At 39.3% G+C, this 18,473-nt stretch overlaps 1 protein-coding gene across 6 annotated transcripts in view; it reads left to right on the forward strand.

Annotated features, from left to right (window-relative positions):
* The window catches only part of ANKRD27 (ankyrin repeat domain 27), a 55,482-nt gene that overhangs the window by 31,564 nt on the left and 5,445 nt on the right, over nucleotides 1–18,473 (forward strand). For 5 of the 6 annotated variants that reach the window (XM_053952475.1, XM_053952479.1, XM_053952474.1 and 2 more), the window contains 14 exons: nucleotides 2,493–2,585; nucleotides 3,392–3,519; nucleotides 3,969–4,051; nucleotides 4,790–4,905; nucleotides 5,657–5,749; nucleotides 6,123–6,320; nucleotides 6,632–6,691; nucleotides 6,818–6,937; nucleotides 10,527–10,571; nucleotides 13,490–13,612; nucleotides 15,412–15,609; nucleotides 16,651–16,770; nucleotides 17,265–17,426; nucleotides 18,242–18,350. In XM_053952475.1, coding sequence (XP_053808450.1) covers nucleotides 2,493–2,585; nucleotides 3,392–3,519; nucleotides 3,969–4,051; nucleotides 4,790–4,905; nucleotides 5,657–5,749; nucleotides 6,123–6,320; nucleotides 6,632–6,691; nucleotides 6,818–6,937; nucleotides 10,527–10,571; nucleotides 13,490–13,612; nucleotides 15,412–15,609; nucleotides 16,651–16,770; nucleotides 17,265–17,426; nucleotides 18,242–18,350 — 1,648 coding nt within the window. The remainder of the gene's footprint in view (nucleotides 1–2,492; nucleotides 2,586–3,391; nucleotides 3,520–3,968; nucleotides 4,052–4,789; nucleotides 4,906–5,656; nucleotides 5,750–6,122; nucleotides 6,321–6,631; nucleotides 6,692–6,817; nucleotides 6,938–10,526; nucleotides 10,572–13,489; nucleotides 13,613–15,411; nucleotides 15,610–16,650; nucleotides 16,771–17,264; nucleotides 17,427–18,241; nucleotides 18,351–18,473) is intronic. The other variant, XM_053952480.1, reaches the window with a different exon arrangement.

The following is an 18,473-nucleotide window of genomic DNA, read 5'->3' on the forward strand; positions in this document are numbered from 1 at the left end:
GGAGCTGCTGGCAGCTGAATAATGCTGCTGTCCAATCCCTAATGAAGATTGCTCCAGAAAGAAACTCGGCAAGGGACTAATGTACCCTGAGGGATAATAGGCACATTCTCACCCTCCTGTCAGTAAGTGAATTGCACTCAGGACGTTCTTGCCAAATCCCTCCATCCAAGGTCATGCAAGTCCTTGTGAGACACTTTGTGGGGAAGATAGGAGCCTGTAAAGCATGAGAGTTGTCAATTTTATTTTCTGAATTGTCAACATTACTCAGTTAGAGTTCCTGTTAATAAGTGTTGGATACTAGCTCATTCCTATGCATAGCTAATGTGTAGTAAGACTCTGAAGTTCAGAGGGTTTGAGTGAGGTATAAGAAAATAGGGAGTCAGAGCCAGCCATGAGGGAATAGGCAGCATTTGGTTTCATGTGTGGGAAGAGCTTCAGATGGGGAAATGATCCCTACTCCCCCTCCCCACCAAACACTTTATTAGCCTTAGTTTGTGTTCAAGAGTTCTTTTCCTGGCTTCTGCCGCCTGTATTTCCTCCAAGTCATCAGTTTTAATCTGTGAGAATCACTTAGGATAGATCATTACAAAGGTACACTCTCATAAGTACAAATACTTTCTTTTTCTACACACTGTTGTATTAGATAAAAAAGGTCATTAATGTTTGGGTGTGTATTTTCTAAACAACATACTCTTAAAATATCTGAAAGTCTCAACTCCAAGCAATCTCTTTTTAAAAGAAGTACAAGTTCTTGGGCTGTAAGTAAAGCTGGTACAAGTAAGTTCTGACTTTGAAGGCCCAAACTTGCTTAATCCTTCAGTGAATATCTTATTCTCATCATTCCATATTTCACTACTGAAGATACGTGGTTTCACCTGGGCTCTTTTTATTCTGAATTATATAATAAATGTATAATACTGCTACTTTAGGGTTGGTGTCTCATATGACTTTCTTAAAATCCACTTCTCTTGAAGACGCACACTGTGGAAGGAGCAGTTCTAAAACTACAGTAGTTCTTGCTAATGGTTACTTAGATTCTCCACAGTGGAAGTATAAAGCTGTCTGTGAGCATCCACACTAGAAATTCTGATTAGACATTAGGAACTTGTACCAGCAGTTAAATTTTTGATCAGTTATTTCTTAGGGAAGTTATTCCTGTTCCTAGTGAAGAATCTATCCAAGGAGACTAGTGTTATATGCCTTGTGAGAAGATATGCTTGGGTATCCTTAGCTAAATTACAGAGATTTGAAAAGATTGGTGAATATTTGTCACCTTTGTGTATCTAAATCCTGTGAAGTACAGAGAAGAACTTTCATCTCCAGATCTCACAAACATGTTTTTAATGACCTTATTTGCTGAACTCTTCTGCGTTTTTTGGACAGCTTTTTGAGAGGCATCTGTGTTGATTTTGAAACATGAATAGTCTTAATTTCTAGAAAGTCTGAATCAGCTGATGTTGTTTATTTGCAGTATATGGGGCTCAAATTTTATGCTGACTTACTAATGTAAGAGCGGAGTCAGACTGGTTTTACTCACTTACATCTGGTCTTGACTGACTTTAATTGCAAAAGCCATAGCCCAGATCCTAAACTGTTGAAGTTTGCCTGATACATGGGTGTGTGTCTTTAATGCAGTGGTTTTCTGTTTTATGGAGGCTGAAGTCTTTCCATTTCTGGAGAGCCATTATCCTACAACAGCACCGCTGCCAACCATAAGCAGCTGTGGGTCAGAACCAACCACATGCAAAAGTTTCCATTTGCATTCTTAGAAAGTGTTTTCCTTAGGTTTTTGTTTTATTTCATGGGAGGGTCAGTGCTGCCGCCTCAAAATCTAACTCCACTTAATAATTTTCACTTGGCTTTGGAGACATTGATATTCTTTAGTGCATCCTGAAGTGTATCTTTAGCTGTCTCTAAGTGCTGATGCAAGGGTTGAAGCTGTATCTGCTTAGCTCAAACCAAGTAGGAAATCTACACAGATGGATCTGCTGCAGAGCAATGCTTTGCCTAGTGCAATCTTCTATTTTTCAGCCAGCAGCAGAGAGTTCAGAATTCTTTGAGTCAGAGCTGTATCTGGGTCATCTTTTTTAGTGGCCATCAGTAGACATGTTTTATGTGAATTTGGCTTAATTTCTCCTTTTGAGAAAGCTGTGTTGTACCTCTTACAGTTCATTCTGTCTTTGATATGCATTTTTTAGTTTTGCTATGTTCTTTTTTAGATGGTACTGCCATAATTTCATTAATGTTAATTCACAGTGAATTTCAGTAAAGGGATATTCTGGTGAACATCTACTTATTATTTCTATGGGTGCCCAGTTTTTTATGTCTCAAAATCTTAAAAGTGAAACTGATTCAGATTTCACATGTGTCTGATAATTCATACATAGTAAATAAATGTTTAATATTCTTTAAAGTTAATTCCACTGTTAGGGTTCTGCACTTTTGCCTGTAGATGACTGTATAAATAATCAATCTATCTGTTTTATTTTCAGGAATCTGAGAGTCTGTGTGACAAGCTGCTCTTAAGACAAAGGATGAACTTGTTGTCCCAGATGTCTGCTGCACCAATAGACTGCTTGTTTAAGGTTAATAACTTTTATGGCAGAAATATGTATGTATTTGCACATTTCATGTTTATAAGCCTCCCTTTCTGAAGTTTTCTGGAAAGTAATGAAGGGTTTATTACATTAGTACTGTGAAATGGATTTTAGTAGATGCTAAAATCTACTCTGTCTTTTGAATCGAGTATGTTTCTGTGCCAAAGCCTTGCTAACATAATATAATCTTACAAATTTCAGTACATATTATATGAAATATAGAAGCAAATGAGGATGAAAGGCTACTGCTGTTGGTATTGTGTGGCCCATTTAAATAACAGATGTGATACTGCTTGTGTCTCACAGCTTTTAGTACTTGAAATTGGACGAGCTTTCGGAAATAATTTAAATGTAGTCACCTGACAGCTACTTCATTTTATCTGTTAATCTCATACTGTCATTCTGAAAGAATTTCGCCTATACAAGGACACAAAGCAGAGCTCCTAATTATATGTGTTCACAGCTTATGGCTGGAGACTTAGTAATTTTATAGACATGTTTTTGCACAGAGGGAGCTCAATTTCATGATTGAATCTAAAGAGGACAATAGGAATTGTTTTAATTTTTTTATAGAAAGTGAAGTAAGCCAAGAACAGTTTCTTTTTAATACTGAATGCCTTTGGGGGGTTTTGTGCTGTGACATTGTTAATTTCTGCTTTCTAATGCTTGACTACGTCTTTCATAATCGATTCCTTTCATTTTGTGCTTCAGTAAATTACTCTTGGCTTTTTTGTCTTAAAAGGAGGCCTTTTATGTTGGTTTCTCATTCTCTCTTCTCCCGTTTTTTTTGGTAGCATATTGCTTCAGGTGATCAGGAGGAAGTGGAGCGGCTGCTAAGTCAAGGTGACAGTGATAAGGACACTGTACAGAAAATGTGTCACCCGCTGTGTTACTGTGACAAATGCGAGAAGCTGGTTTCTGGGTGAGCACTCTTCACCCCACAAATGCATAGGAAGCTGTGTAGAATGCCTTTATCTAAGATTTGCTTCAGGAAGTATGCTGCTTTTGCTTATAGAGGAATTTGGGAGGACTTTGGGATATAGTAGAGAACATGTGTGTGTGTGTGGCTTGAAAAAACAGAAGAAATATTGGGAACCTACAGAATCATTTGGAACCCACCCATTCTGTGATGGAGCCTGTGTGGGCTTTGGTAAACATGGTGTTTCTTCTCTTGAATCAAACTTACAGATCTGGGACTAACCCATTTTTCTTAACAAAATGTAAAGTTCTGTATGGAATAATTTGTCAATATAAAAGGATAAAAAGTTCCAAAATCATTTTTTTGCCATCCTTGTCAGCTTTTCCCTTTCTCTCCTCCTTCCTACCACCACCTGGGCAATTAAGCTGCTTTCAAACCATTGTGTTTTAAAGGAAACTGAATGACCCTTCCATTATCACCCCCTTTTCCCGAGATGACCGGGGATATACACCGCTTCATATAGCTGCTATTTGTGGTGAGTGGCCTTGCTGTTCTTCACTAGTGTTTCCTCTTCCTTTTGCTTTTGTGTCTTTATGTCAGCCTGTTTCCCACCTTTGGATTGAAGTTGGAATTCTGCATTGTTTTTTTGCTTTTTTGCTATTGAAACTCTGCTGTTTCTATCTGAGCACAGACTGAAGTTGTATATTCTTTTAAGCTCAGTTTCTTATGGCTGAGTTAATCTTTGGTTGTTGACTCTACTTTTGCCATAGTGCTTACCACAGCGGTGCTTTCTTCAGCTTTGAGAAAAGTAAAGATATATCCTTAGAAATCAGTCTTTTTTTAAAGGACTGGCAGATTGAGAAACAACTTTTTTCTTTTCTATAGCTGGCTATGCATTGTAGATCTGTAACACCTGTATTGTAATGTTCATTATGTAATTGATTTTCCTTTTATTAGAAACTGTATTATTTTCTTAGTGGGTGGTTTCTTATTTATAATTTCCTTTTTTATTATATTGAATCCAAATATTTTCTTTTATTACTCATAGGATACAAATATAGCTTGCTTTTAGCTGGAGGTTATTTTATGGGGCTTTGACCTTGAAATATCTGCCACAAAAAAACCTAAATACCAAGGTAGTAAATATGCAGTATATGGAAACATAGTATGCAGAAATGCAGGGTATCTTGGCTTATAGTCACTGTTTGAATTTGAAAAGTAGCAGTGTTCTTGTGCAAAGTTTACACCTTTCTTTGAATGCTTATTTTCCAAGGTCAAACTTCATTAGTGGATTTACTCGTAGCCAAAGGAGCCATTGTCAATGCCACAGATTACCACGGTTCAACTCCCCTTCACCTCGCCTGTCAGAAGGGATACCAGAATGTTACAGTAAGCACAACACCTAGCCTAAATAATAAATACATGCCTCTTACTAAGCTCTTCTGCTGTTACTGTCATTTAGATCTTCTGGGGAGCTTTTACCAACAGCTGTGTAAGCTGTCAGAATGGAGGATCTTTTATTATTGTAGTCTGCAAGATATTTTATTGTTTTTTCTACTGTAAGGTTTTCAGCCATTGGTAATAACCAGCTGGCAGCTCTGCATACCTGATAATTCATCCATTTTATTAACACAGGTGTCCAATACATAATACAAATGGAGAGCATCTCTGCTCTTGCTTGAGACAGAACAACCACTGCAGTCATTGGGCTGAGTTAAATGCTTCACACTGTGTTTAAGATAGACTGTGTAACTACAGTAATTACTGTCTATTTGAATTTAATATATGTGATATTCTTCAATTAGCATTATTGAAATAAAGTTCTGTCTTCACTTGCATAGGCTCTTGAAATGTGAGGTAGATGATGTAGTGAATATACTGCAGTGTTTGCTGCAGTAGATAATTCATTTTTTTTTCAATTAAAATTCTGCATATGTAATAAGAGACTTTTTGATTGTCAGGGTAGGGCACAAACAATGCTGCAGTGCCAAGAGGGTGGTGTCTGAAATGGGAGGCAGAGCTAGTGTATCATGAAGTGCTTCATCATCATGCCAGAACCCTAAAGGAATCTGCAGAGCAATAATTGTTTGTACATTAATTTTTTAGCTACTTAAATGTCTACTTTTGTTTTTCTTTTAAGCTGCTCTTATTGCACTACAAGGCAAGTACTGATGTTCAGGACAATAATGGAAATACTTCACTTCATTTAGCCTGCACTTACGGTCATGAGGATGTAAGTAATTGTTTTGTAACAAACCAAATGGGCATTCTAATGCAATGGAATTAAACTGATGCAAATTAGCACTAAACTTACATATTTTAAAAAGTAAATAAAAATATTTGAAGGCTGAGTTGTTTAATGCTCTAAATGAGGACTTTATTTGGTAGTTCATAACAATTTTTAATGTGACTTCACATTAAAGATAGCAGTGCTTTGCAAATGTAGTTGTTTAACTCTTTATTTAATGACACTGAACCACTAAAGCCTTCTCTTTAGGTAATGGGTTACATAAGCAGCAATAAAAACAAACTTTTTAGGATTGTGCCTGTTGTCTGAACTGAGACACAACACTATAATTTATTGATAGCTTTCCTTTTCCTCCCAGTGTGTCAAGGCTTTGGTGTACTATGATGTGCATTCCTGCAGACTGGATATTGGCAATGAGAAGGGAGACACTCCTCTCCACATCGCTGCTCGCTGGGGCTATCAAGGGATCATTGAAGTGCTCTTGCAAAATGGGGCAAACCCAGAAATTCAGAACCGGATGAAAGAGACTTCCCTACAGTGTGCATTGAATTCCAAGGTATTCTTCTTTGTCTTCCAGCCTGATTTCTTTCTGATGCAACACCACAGAGGTGGAGATGCTCACTGCTAAGGGGGTTTCACTGTTAAGGGGAAAATGTGTGTTTTATTCTGAGGAAGAAAAGTCCCATTTTAACTCCAGCAGCGGGAATACACTCTGTGGGGTAGAGCATGAACTTGTAAATGGGTACTTCTAATCTGCTCAGTCATATTCTGTTACTAATTATTAGGTTGTCAGCTAATTTGCGTTTCAGTCAGTAGATTCCTCTATAAGTGGAGTTACATTGGCGCTCTCTTAACATTTTTGTGCAGATTTTGTCATTGATGGAAGTAAACTACCTTACATTTGAAAGAGGACAGAGTGCTTCTGAGGTAACAGCCCATGCAAGTTGCTAAATTGTTTCTTGCCTATGCTTAACCTCCTTTATTTGATATTTAACCTTTTATGGGTGTTTGTTTGTTTCTTTGATTTTTTATATGTTTTTTCCCAACTGTAAGTCACCGCTTAGGTCTCCTCAGCACTCAACAGAAACTTTCAGCAGAGGATCATCTGTCTCAAGCCTGTCATCAGCATCAACTGATATAAGGCAAGAAGAAGCAAAAAACAGTTATAAAGAGGTAAGACTGAGGTATAGGTTTTGACAGTAAGCAAAGTGAAGGAAGCTAGAAGAGTGATAATTTGCCACACTGTTTTCAACTGCTTCTTCAGGAATAGCCTTCTGTCTGGTTTGGAAAATGATAACTGCGTCTTCAGAGGCTTGGCATCTCAGTACTTATTTTTGTGTGGTTCAACTGCTCTGTTGGTTATTTCTGGGGGAAAATTGACACCATCTCTGAAGTTGTTGTTCATATTTATTGAAGTTACCTATGTAATTTGAGAATTTGTTGAGGTTTACCAAAGTACAGTAGCAGTCAGTGCCCCAAGGACCTGGTTGTCCCATCCAGGAATTAAGTGCCACCGTTAGCTTAGAAAATCTGTCAGGGAAAAGAGACTTGTACAGGCATGCTGGCAAACAACAAACTGGAATGTTAAGACATGCTTTCAAATAGGCATGGGAATCAATTTTGTAACAAGTGAAGAAATACAGACTATATATTAAATATCCTGCATGTATGTGTTTGCTGATTTTGCTCTGTCCACACCAGATGGCATCCTCTGATTTTTTTCCTGTGAGATCTCAGATCCACACTTTGTTACCCTTCCCAAGACTGTCATATCACCACTCATTCTGATGATTCTTTTTAATTTTCCTAGTCTGCCTATTCATTATTTTTTTCCAAATTGATCTCCCTAAGTACGTTTGCTTCTCTCCATATCACCACTACATTCAACTTCTTCCTTTTCATGGTATTAAAAGATTCTTCTCTTGCCAAAAGTTTCGGTTCTCTAAAAATATTGAAGAAACACAAAGATGCAAATTTTGAGTGGACAATATGATTTCACACTTGAGTTGCTCTATGAGAGGCTCAGTGTTGGGCTGTACCTCCCTGTTTGTACAGAGGCAACCTCTCTAAAGAAGTTCTCCTTGTAGATTGAGGATTTATTTTTCTTTGAAGGAATAAATTTATCACACCCAACTACTAAGACTGTAGTTCAAACCAGGGAAAAAGATTACAAACTGCTTACACCTGAGGTCCTTGGGGTTCATGACCTTCTCTGTAATCCAGCTTTAGTTGATTTCTGTTTGCCAAGTTTTACCTGGGCTCTGTGCTCAAAGAGGCAAGAGCCTGGTACTGAGAGAGCTCCAGGAAGGAAACACCACTGGAAGTAATGGGAAACTGATACAGTCAGTTTTCCAGATTTCAAGGTTTGCATCTTGGATTAAGGGGATCCAGTCAGACCTTGATTAATCAATACTGAATTAAACTCTTAAGTGAGCCAGTCAATAGTGGCTTGTTTATTATGACTTAGAGAGTGAAAGAACCAGGATTGTAAATTTGGGACTTGCTCTGTTGGAACTAAAATCTCCATGCACAGTTTCTGTTCAGCAGCTGAAAAACTGGATATGCAGGTGAATTGTAATAGATTTGTTTCTTCTATTTTTACATTTAAATGAAGGTTCTGTTCCATGGAAGAGTGAGAAAACAAACTGGAAAGATGGGGAAATGCATGTAGCAGACATTTTGCCCTAAGTACTCTTAATAAATTATCTATAAGCTGCATAACAAATGTACCACTGCTGGGGCCTGAGGCAGCTTTTAGTACTTTAAGAAAGTTGCTATTTTTGGAAATAAATGATCAGGGCTTGTGGGTCACTTCTATTACTGTTAGGCATCTTGTATGGCATAAAGTGACTTCTGAAAAATCCTTAAGACCTTTACATTCTCCAGTGGCATTATTCTGTATGATTAGGGGAGGCACAGACCTCCCTTGTGTATATAGTCCATTTTAGCTGTGTATGTGGAGAGACTGGGATTCAGCTCACCCAACTTCTGGAAGACAGTTGTCTTCACTTCAGACATCTATTTCCCCTCCTCAGTCAGTGCAGGGAAATTCACTTCAGAGAGGAGTTAATCTCAGACATGCTTAGTTTGACCTGAGTTGCCCTCAGGTGTTATTTGTTGACTGCATTCTGTTTTGTAGTTACCAGAAAGGGAGTTTAAAAATAAAATGCCTGGCTGAGATTTAGACAGCTGACTTCTAGACATTCAAAGTTAGGAAATTAAAATCAAAAGACTCATAGATTCTGCCCAGAGTGACCAGTGCATGACTTCAAGGACCTTCATCCTGTATTAGAAAGGTAGTAATAAACCCAAACTTAGCAGTGTTCCCAAGAAGAGATAAAAATGGAGAGATTTAATCTTGCTTCTGATCTTTCAGCTGTTTGTGTCCTGTTCTTCATCTAAAACACTGAAGAAAGAGATCAGAGCAATAGAACACAAACTTCAGTCTGATTCTTCCTTGTTTGCCTTGCCAAACACCACTGTCACACTCAGCAAGGTGGTAATTTCCATATGAAGATTGAAATGCGACTGAAGCTGTTGCTCCATGACATCTCCAACTTGCAGGGTGTTCCTTACTATAGAAACAAGTGTGTTTACCCATTAGCATCTTCAGTGATTCTAGCACAGTGCTGGAATAATTTGCTATAATGCTAAAACAGACTTTCACAAAGCTTACTGAATGATTCTTGACACTCTGCACAGCCAGGTGAATTGTGAGAGGACTGATGGACTCTCCCTCCCCTTTGGCTGGCACCTTTCCCTTTTCTATCAGGTTGGATCTCAACTCCTTCATGTGAGAGTAGAGAATTAGAGAAGTGAAGAGACAAGTTAATCTCCTTCTCCTGCTTTCACAGGCAGCCTGAGGCCTCAGGGCAGTGGCACCAGTGCTCTGCAGAACACCTTCCAGCTCTTCTTCCCTCACGTGTCCGCTCCCCCTGCAGAGCTCAGGAGCAGGCGAGCACCTTCCCCCAGCACTGGGGCCCTGGCCTCACCCTACACTAAAATGGGCTAATGCTGGTGCTTGTCCTAATGCACACCCTTTGGTATTTATATCTTCCCAGATTTTAAGTAAGAAAACAAATGTCATACTTGCAGTCAAGTTAGATTTGTAAATGTTTGGGTGTTAGCACAGGACTAAACTAGTTATCTGCAGATGTAAAGGTAACAATTGGAAAGCATCTTTTTCACCTTAAACTGTTGTTTCTCAAATAGATTTATGTTCCTGTAATTATACTGTACACTGTAATTATAAAGAGATGGGCACAGGAGTAGTGCGTTCAGGTTTTTGGGAGACACAGGTATCAATATGTTGGGAGCTGTGTGCTGGATAATGAGAGCAGCAGAATAGCTCAGCAAGAGTCCAACCAGTGTTAGTGTACCTTAGGGTAGGAATTTGCCTTGAGCAGGGATTTTTAACATTAGGTTCACACAGAAATGCACAGGGCAGTTGCTGCTGGAGCAGCATAATAATATATATCAGCTTACATGGCTTTGTTTATGGGTGGGCCACATATCCTCAATTTAGATAAGTACTGTTTAACTAAGCAAGTCAGGGATCATCAAATGGCCACAGGCCTTGTACAGATTCTCTGTTTCATAAAGGAAGAAGGTTTTTCCTTTAAAGCTTTATCAATAAGTATGAAATGGGCCAGCAGTAATCCAACAGCATGCGCTTAGGAGGTTAGCAAAGGACACAGGATTTTCTGTGTTCTGCTTAATACCAATACTAACAAAGCAAATACATAATTTTCTTCATACACAGGTGGAAAAACTCCTGAGAGCAGTTGCTGATGGAGATCTGGAAATGGTGAGTGTTAATGTGACTGTTGAATATTACTGAATTCCTTTCTATCTCATTCAAATTGAGGAAGTTACTTGTAAATAGTATCAAGTTGGAGAATGCTTTGGGTAATAATCTCATGTAAAGAGGAAATTCAGGTGACACTAGTCAGCACAGAGATCCTATTTGTGGGGCACACAGCAATGTGTAGTTTTGATTTTGCTGCAAAAGGACAGCTGATGATATAATAATACTAGTTGATGATATAATAATACCAGTGATGATCTGTAATTTGTGGTATACCACCTGTCTTGACTCTTCTTTTATTTGTTATTGCCTTTATTCCTTAAAAAATAAGATACTTCCAATGTCATTCTACTGAAAAATTGAAGATGACACAGGAATCTGTAGGAGTTTTGCTTTTCGAAATGTGTGTAAGGCTGTAGATTTCTTGATTTTCTTGTAGTTCACAGAACAAAACCATAAAGCTGTGTGAGAACGCAGGTTTGCTCTACTTGGGTGCATGTTCTGAAAAACCTGTTTGGGTTTGGTTTGTACCAGGAGTTACAAATGCCAATGAAGCCTCATAGAGTCATCAGAAAATAGAAAACCCACGTTGCAAAATATGTGCCACGTTAATACTGTTTTTCTTATGTTTTATGCCACTGGAAACAATTTATTAGCTGATAGAGCAAAGAACTGTTCAGTTGTTGAGTACATATCATTATCCTAGTTTATAATGTGACTTAATATAAGTAATTACTTCCAAGCCAGCCCTTAAGTCATTTCAAGAAGCAGTAACATGTACAATAGAGATATTTTCCATTTTTCTGGCCAGTAGTAAAAGTGCATGTATTACAGTTAACTTTTCACCCACTTTGTGAAAATCTAAACTTCATCAAGAGAATTAAATACAGTGCTATAACTTGCTGGGAAATCAGTATATAGCACTGCTCAATAGATACCAGCAATGAAAAGCATATAGAAATCCAGTCTGTGCATTCAGATGACAGAATCACCTTCTCTTTTGTGGCTTTACTTTCCTCATTACTGAAGTTCATGTGAAAGTGTTCATACAAGGAGAATCATCCAGCTGGATGGCAAAGGTTACAGATTGCATATCTATTAAAAAACCACGAGTATTTAAAAACTCTGACCTTGTTCTGACAGCCTGAGGTCTGTCTCCATAGGAACAGCCAAGCAACCAGGTCATTAGGGCTGCTGTAGATGTTTGCTGTGACAGCCAACTGAGCTTTGCAAGAGGAGGCATTAAAAAAGTGCTGTGAAACTGGAAGACTTAAGAAAAAGAAACATTATGATGTGATTGGTGTTGTCTCAGCATAGCTACTGGATTTGGTGCTTTCCTTGTACTCAGCCTGTTCAGTGGGAAGGATATGTGCAAATCTGCCACAGAAAAAAAGCAAATCTCTTGTCTGAAATAAGTGCTGTGGAGCAGCTGAAAGGTTGGAGTGAAGGTACAGAGACCCAGGGTGCTCAGATGAGTATTCCAAAGTAACCCAGCAGTGTAAAGAACCTTTCAGGTGACAAATTACCTGGCAAATGAGACTGGGCAATCTCCGGAGGTGGTTCAGTGTATATCTACTTGAAAGCACAGTTAGTATTTTGACAAAAAATACCTTTAAACCAAGAAGAAAGGCTACTGCACTGTAATTATAAAGAGATGGGCACAGGAGTAGTGCGTTCAGGCTTTTGGGAGACACTGGTATCAATATGTTGGGAACTGTGCACTGGATAATGAGAGCAGCAGGATTGGGCTGTCCCAGGAGGAGGAGAAAATAAATTGTGAGAGTCTTGGTGAGTCTGCAAGGAAAGGGGGAAGTGAAGTGACAGTTCTGCTTATTTTAGACATGTACAAATGTAGCAAGTAGTAAAGCTTTTTTGAGCTGGCCTTCCATAAACAGGCAGGCTTGAGAGATTTCCTTTACTCCAGAGAACAACCTGGAGTTTGCAGGGAAAGCAATATTCTGTAAAAAACATCCCTTTTCAGGCTCAAATATGTTATCATTCAGAATCAGGTATAGGGCCCTTCCTGGCTTCCTAGGATTTGTTGTAGCTGCATGTGTTTTAGTGGCTAGGACATGGATGTGTTGTTTTCCCAGAGCTCAGTGGTGAGGAGCAGAACCTGTGACAAGTGTGAGAGTAAACAGAGTGGGAGGGATGTCTCAGAAATCCCATTGTTCCCATTCCCTTGGACTAGCAGCCGTAGAGCTCTTGGCTTGGTCCAGGAGTAATGGAGACTTAATACAATCACTGCTAATACTAAAATGTCTTTAGTGGAATGTAGATTAATGAATTTCAAGGTAAAAATGTACTGCTTAAACAGCTTTTATTTTGTTGAATGAAATGTAATGTAAAATGTAAATGCCCTAAGCATCACTGTTTGCAGGTTGCACATGAATGCCCTGAGCCCTAAGACTTCACTGAAGGGCCTCTCTCTCAAAAATGAGGCATTGTACATTGAGGAAAAAGTGAAACTGTCCAACTCCTAAGTGACAGACCTAAGGAAAGTCAGTGCCCCTGCAAAGTTTTGGGTATCAGTTAAATGCTGTCATCCTTGTCATTCCTTATGTTCTTTAAATCCAAAGATGAAGCAAAATTCACATTGATATGAGCTGGCACAAATCATCTGAGCTAAAAGGATGTGGAGTGTTTGAGAGTGGGTGAACACTGCAGTTGTGATTAGGCAGCAGGAAGTCATTTATAATTCCCTTCACTGTACTTGGAGAACTTCCTAGCTGCTTTGTCAACAATAAAACTTGATTGTTTAATTTGGCCTGTGGGCAGCTGATGGCTGGAGGTAGCTGTGTGCTCCCCCTGAGAGACTCACAAGTGTGTGTTTGTCAGTCTGACTTGTCTACATGTGCAGATCTGTTAGGACATGGAACTTTTGGACTCTATAAAGAAGGACTTGCTTTATATGCCAGGTCCGTTATCTCTTGGAATGGGTGGAAGAAGACTTGGAAGATGAGGATGATACAGCCAGTACATCAAAACCAGAATTCTGCCATCCATTATGCCAGTGCTCAAAATGTGGGCCAGCACAAAAGGTTGGAATATTCATTCTGTAAAAAGAATAATTTATATGCTTGTAATGTAAGTTTTAGCTCCAGGGAAATAGCATTCATATTGCCCAGCATGTCTGTTTCTCTGTCTAAAAATAAATTAACTATATACAGATTTTCACACTTCATCTGAGAGTATGAAATTGTTATTTTTTTAATGGAATTGTTGAAAATTTTGGATACAGGAACGGTGTTCATGGACTTGCACAATGTCTAATGGATTGAGAAAGCGTCACAGTTTGCTTTTAGGATATGTGGAGTTCTGTCAGGAAGGTTTGGGCCATTTTGAATAAACATTCTTTTCTAAGCCTCTGATTCTCTTTCGTGTACACTGCTACTGGCACAGCATATCTACTTACCTGTTAGTAATCAGTTCAGCAAGGAATACCTGCTAATCCCAGAATCCATGTATTGCTGATAAAGTCTTTTTTTTAATTGCGTGGCACCTTTTCTACAAGCCATATCTAAAGCCTCTTCAGAGATCTCATATAATTACAAAGACTTTCTTTTCAGTTGCTAAGATTTCCTTCCCCCTAAATTACCACATTGTAGAATAGAACGAGGCTTTACAATACACTCTATGGTTTTTTTGGTTTGTTGTTTTTTGGTTGGTTTTTGGGTGTTTTTTTTTTTTTTTTTTTTTTTTTGGTGTGTGTGTATGTGGTTCTGGTTTGGGTTTGTTGTTGTTTTACATAAGGAATAATCACAGCTTTTTTGGAAATAGAAATTCCATAACTTGCCTTCTAGGAGGTGTCTGAAGGGTTACATGACTGGATAAGTCATTGCAAAATAAACCTAAGTACCAATTTTCAGTTTATTGGCTGCTTTGGGGTTAGCAGCATTGTGAGATGGCTTAACTTCTGAATTCCTCACTGCCACCACAGGTTTATTTTGTGCAGGCTTAGAGTGTGCTGTTGTCCTTGAATGCTCCACATTCACACCGTGCTTTGTTCTCTGATAAGGGGTGTCCCTGTGCCCTCAGGACAGAGATCAGTGCTAAAGATGCCAGAATCCATAAAGCTCATTTTATTGCTGATAGGGAGGGGAATGGCATCTGCTGTGGAATTTACTTGTCTGCTGAATGAGAAGAAGGAACTTGTTAGTTAATCCTAACCCCTGCTTAGGCAGGCGCACGTTGAAAGCACGGGATGAAAGGTTCTGCACCACTGTAAATGTCAGGCAGGCACAGTTTGCAAGAGGAGTGAAAGAGGATGTTCTGTACAGCTGGGTAAACTGTCCTCCAGGTGCTTTCCTTGTCCTGATTCCCCAAGGGAGTGTGCTCTCTGAGCCACTCTTGCTTCCAGGTGAATTAAATTAATTTTAGTTTGTATCCTTATTACCCCAACCAAGCTTCATGTAGCATTAAGAGGTGTTTAATGTCTGTCTCAAAGAGCATAAATATCTGTATAAATGAAAGTAACTCATTAACACTGCCTCCTATCCAGTATGAGCATCCTAACAGCTGTATAAAAACTTTCAGTTTTATATGTCTCAACCTGTGCTGCTTTAGCCTCTTTTTAATACCATGAATACTTTGCCTAGGATTGCTCTCCATGAAGTTATCATGTTGGAAGAAAAGAGATAACAATAAAATTAATTTACTGTTGAAAAATACCACCAAACTGCTCTGCTTTACTGACTTTTTCTGAAGGCCTCAAATTAGGTTCTAGCAGAATTTCTTGTAATGCCCACTTCCCGTTTTATGTAAACTCAGCAGTTATTTGGCTATTTCATGAATTAAAATAAAGCATGATTATAATTTTATTGTGTGTTTTCCTCAACAGAAGTTTTCCAAGATCTGTGCCAACGGGCTGGGGGTGAATGTTTCAAACCAGGATGGTTTCACCCCACTGCACATGGCTGCTCTGCACGGGCACAGTGAGCTGGTGTCGCTGCTGCTGCGCCACGGCGCCAGTGCCAGCGCCAAGAACTCACAGCTGGCAGCTCCCCTGCACCTGGCCTGCCAGAGGGGACACTCCCAGGTAACCTGCCCTGGCACAAACCTCGCTGCCACCTGGCACCCACGGAAAGCTGCCTGGGGAAACTAGCAACCAGACTAAGCCAGGAGCAGAGAAAATGATTTTGGCGGTTCTGGCTTTTGTTTTCAGTGTCTAAAATCTCCAGATGGAAAGGGGAACTTTGAGCTGAAATCGTTTCAGTAGACACCTTTTCTTTATCAAAGCATATATGACTTACATATGTAAGCATATATGACTTAAAATACTGGTTTAATACAAGTGGTGCAAAAACCTTCTGTCATATTTCAAATGCTTTAAACATCCCTTGTGCAGCTGAATCTTCTGTGTTTGTTCCTCTGTACCTTCTTCTCTGGGTTATGTTTGTGTCTTGGTATCTTCAGTAGCCACAGTACTGAATAGTGTATTTTATAATTACAGTATTTTCAGCTCCTTAATTAGATCATGAGTGGACTGCAGCTTTGAGGCAGCAGACAATTCGTCCCTCACTTCAAGTCAGGGAAGCAAAAGCAGTGAAGGAGAAGCATAAGCCCATGGGGGGAGGGAGAGTAAATGAGACAGAAAAATAACAAATATGAAAAAGCAGGGGCAAAAAGGCAAATGGAAAGATGCAGAAAAGCAGAAAATTAGGATTTTAAAAATAAGGAGCTGAAGACTGCAGGAGGGAAAAAAAGAGAATTTTGAAAACAATGGGAAGACAAAGGACTAGGGAAGCAAGGAAAACCAAGAATACAACCCAGAGTTGTAGGTTAATTCATGGGATAGTTGTAGATTAGTTCATGGGGTAATTACAGTATAAAGAACTCCTTACAAGTGTTGTGATGAGTTTGGAAAAGGGTGCTGCTGCTGTGGTGGTTTGGTTTTGTTTTGTTAAGTTACTGGATATATTTGTTTTTCACACACCTCGAGGTTTATTTTCTGGCCTTTTTTGTAGTTGCTTAAATTTTTCTTTTTTAAAAGTGGGTGTTAAAGTATGAAAATTAGTCTCATACTCAGTAACTCAGTACTCCTACTCAATAAGAGTAAAGTTGTTACTTCTTTCAATAGGTGGTAAAGTGTCTGATGGATTACAATGCTAAACTAAATAAAAAGGATATATATGGAAATACTCCCTTAATTTATGCATGCTTGAATGGTCACTATGAGACTACTGCCCTGTTGTTGCAGGTAAGATCACTGAAGACAGAGTGTTCTGCTGGTATTTCTCATATGATATCTGTACTTACCCAGTAGTCAGGATCAGTATTTTTAGTTACGCATTTCTCTGTCAAAAATACTTGGGGAAAGAAATAAGAGGTTTTCTTAACTTATTCCTTTCAATCCCATCCCTTCACAGATGTTAATTAGATAAATATTACCTTGCTATTGTGCAGGTAGCTGTTTTTATGGAACTTTTATGTAGCAGGTGCAGGTTTTCTTGTCTGGGATTCTATCACATAGGGTTGGGGGTTTCTTAAGTATCTCTAAAGCTTGAATATGTAATAGATATGTGCAAAACCGAAATGAGCTGACCCATGAAACGGAGGCTATGAGATGGGACAGTAACGTGGCCGGGTGGGTTCTTGTGGCTCCAGTGGTGCAGCTGCCCCTGGGCGTGCGCAGCTCTGGGGCTGCTGCACTGCCCTGCTCCTTTCTAACTGCGATTTCCCTTTGCCGTGCAGCACGGAGCCTCCGTGAACCTCTCCAACGCCAAGGGCAGCACAGCCCTGCACGAGGCCGTGGCGGGCAGGAGCGAGGCGCTGGTGGCGTTGCTGCTGCAGCACGGGGCCCTGCGGCACCTGCGCAACGAGCGCGGCTGCAGCCCCGCCGACTGCGCCGAGCCCGTGAGTGCTGCAGGGCAGGGCTGTCCCGGCAGGGCTGCACACACTGAGCTGCATCCAGCTCTTGTGGGGGACATAAACACTGAGATGCAGCCTAGCGATGATTCCGGTGGCCTGTGAAACCGGTTGTGTTTCTAGAATAAGTTATCCTAGACTAAAAGGATGAGTCTAGAAAGAGTGGAAGCACAGAGCTAAATAAAATTAAGATTAAAATCTCTCTAATGGCAGAGAGAGCAGAAGCAATGTTGGATGTAGGCAAATGAACACCTTGCACTAATCAGTTGCAATGGCAGCAACGTCCCTTGTCCCACCATCTTTTGCCCTGTAAGTCTTTTGATTCCATTTATCTTGCAATAGATCACTCTGACCTTCCCCTTTATTAACAGCAATAACATTATATGTAATATTAAATGATACAAAATTATTTCACTCTTTAAAGGGTTTGACACATAACTCCTATCTTAATGTCTTAAATGGCCTCTGAGATGTAGCTTAATGACCACAAAATTCTGTACTGAATCAATTTTGGTATGTATGTTACCATTTAAACTGAAATTGGCTTAACAGTAAGTAATACAGCTTAATAGAAGAGGTCAGGACTCCAACGTCATCACTGCATTACAGTGTATTTTGTGGAACACTGATTTTATCCCTACTCAGAATGATACAATTTCAAGTTTGTTTTTATAATGAGTTATTTTATATGTGTCGTATTGATTCGTACAAGCATTATTAACACACTCTGCAAAGACTGGAATACTAAATTATACCGTTGTTTTTCTTTAATAATGGTGAAAATGGAAACTCTTAAAATCAAGAATTCAAATATCATGAAGTTGCTGGAAGTAGCACCAAGCTGTGTCCCCACATCAGCAGAGGGAGAGAAGGAGAGCGAGCAGCACGTTACTGGCAAGATAAGGAAAAAAGGTACCTGTGATATTTCCATTGGTATGAATAAAAAGGGATTTAGGAATTCATGGGTGACTGTATAAAATATTTTATGCAATTGCTATACATATAATAATAGAATAGTCAATTATATTTCGCATT

Source organism: Vidua chalybeata, chromosome 11, assembly GCF_026979565.1.
Source record: "Vidua chalybeata isolate OUT-0048 chromosome 11, bVidCha1 merged haplotype, whole genome shotgun sequence".
In the NCBI taxonomy this organism is placed as follows: domain Eukaryota; kingdom Metazoa; phylum Chordata; class Aves; order Passeriformes; family Viduidae; genus Vidua; species Vidua chalybeata.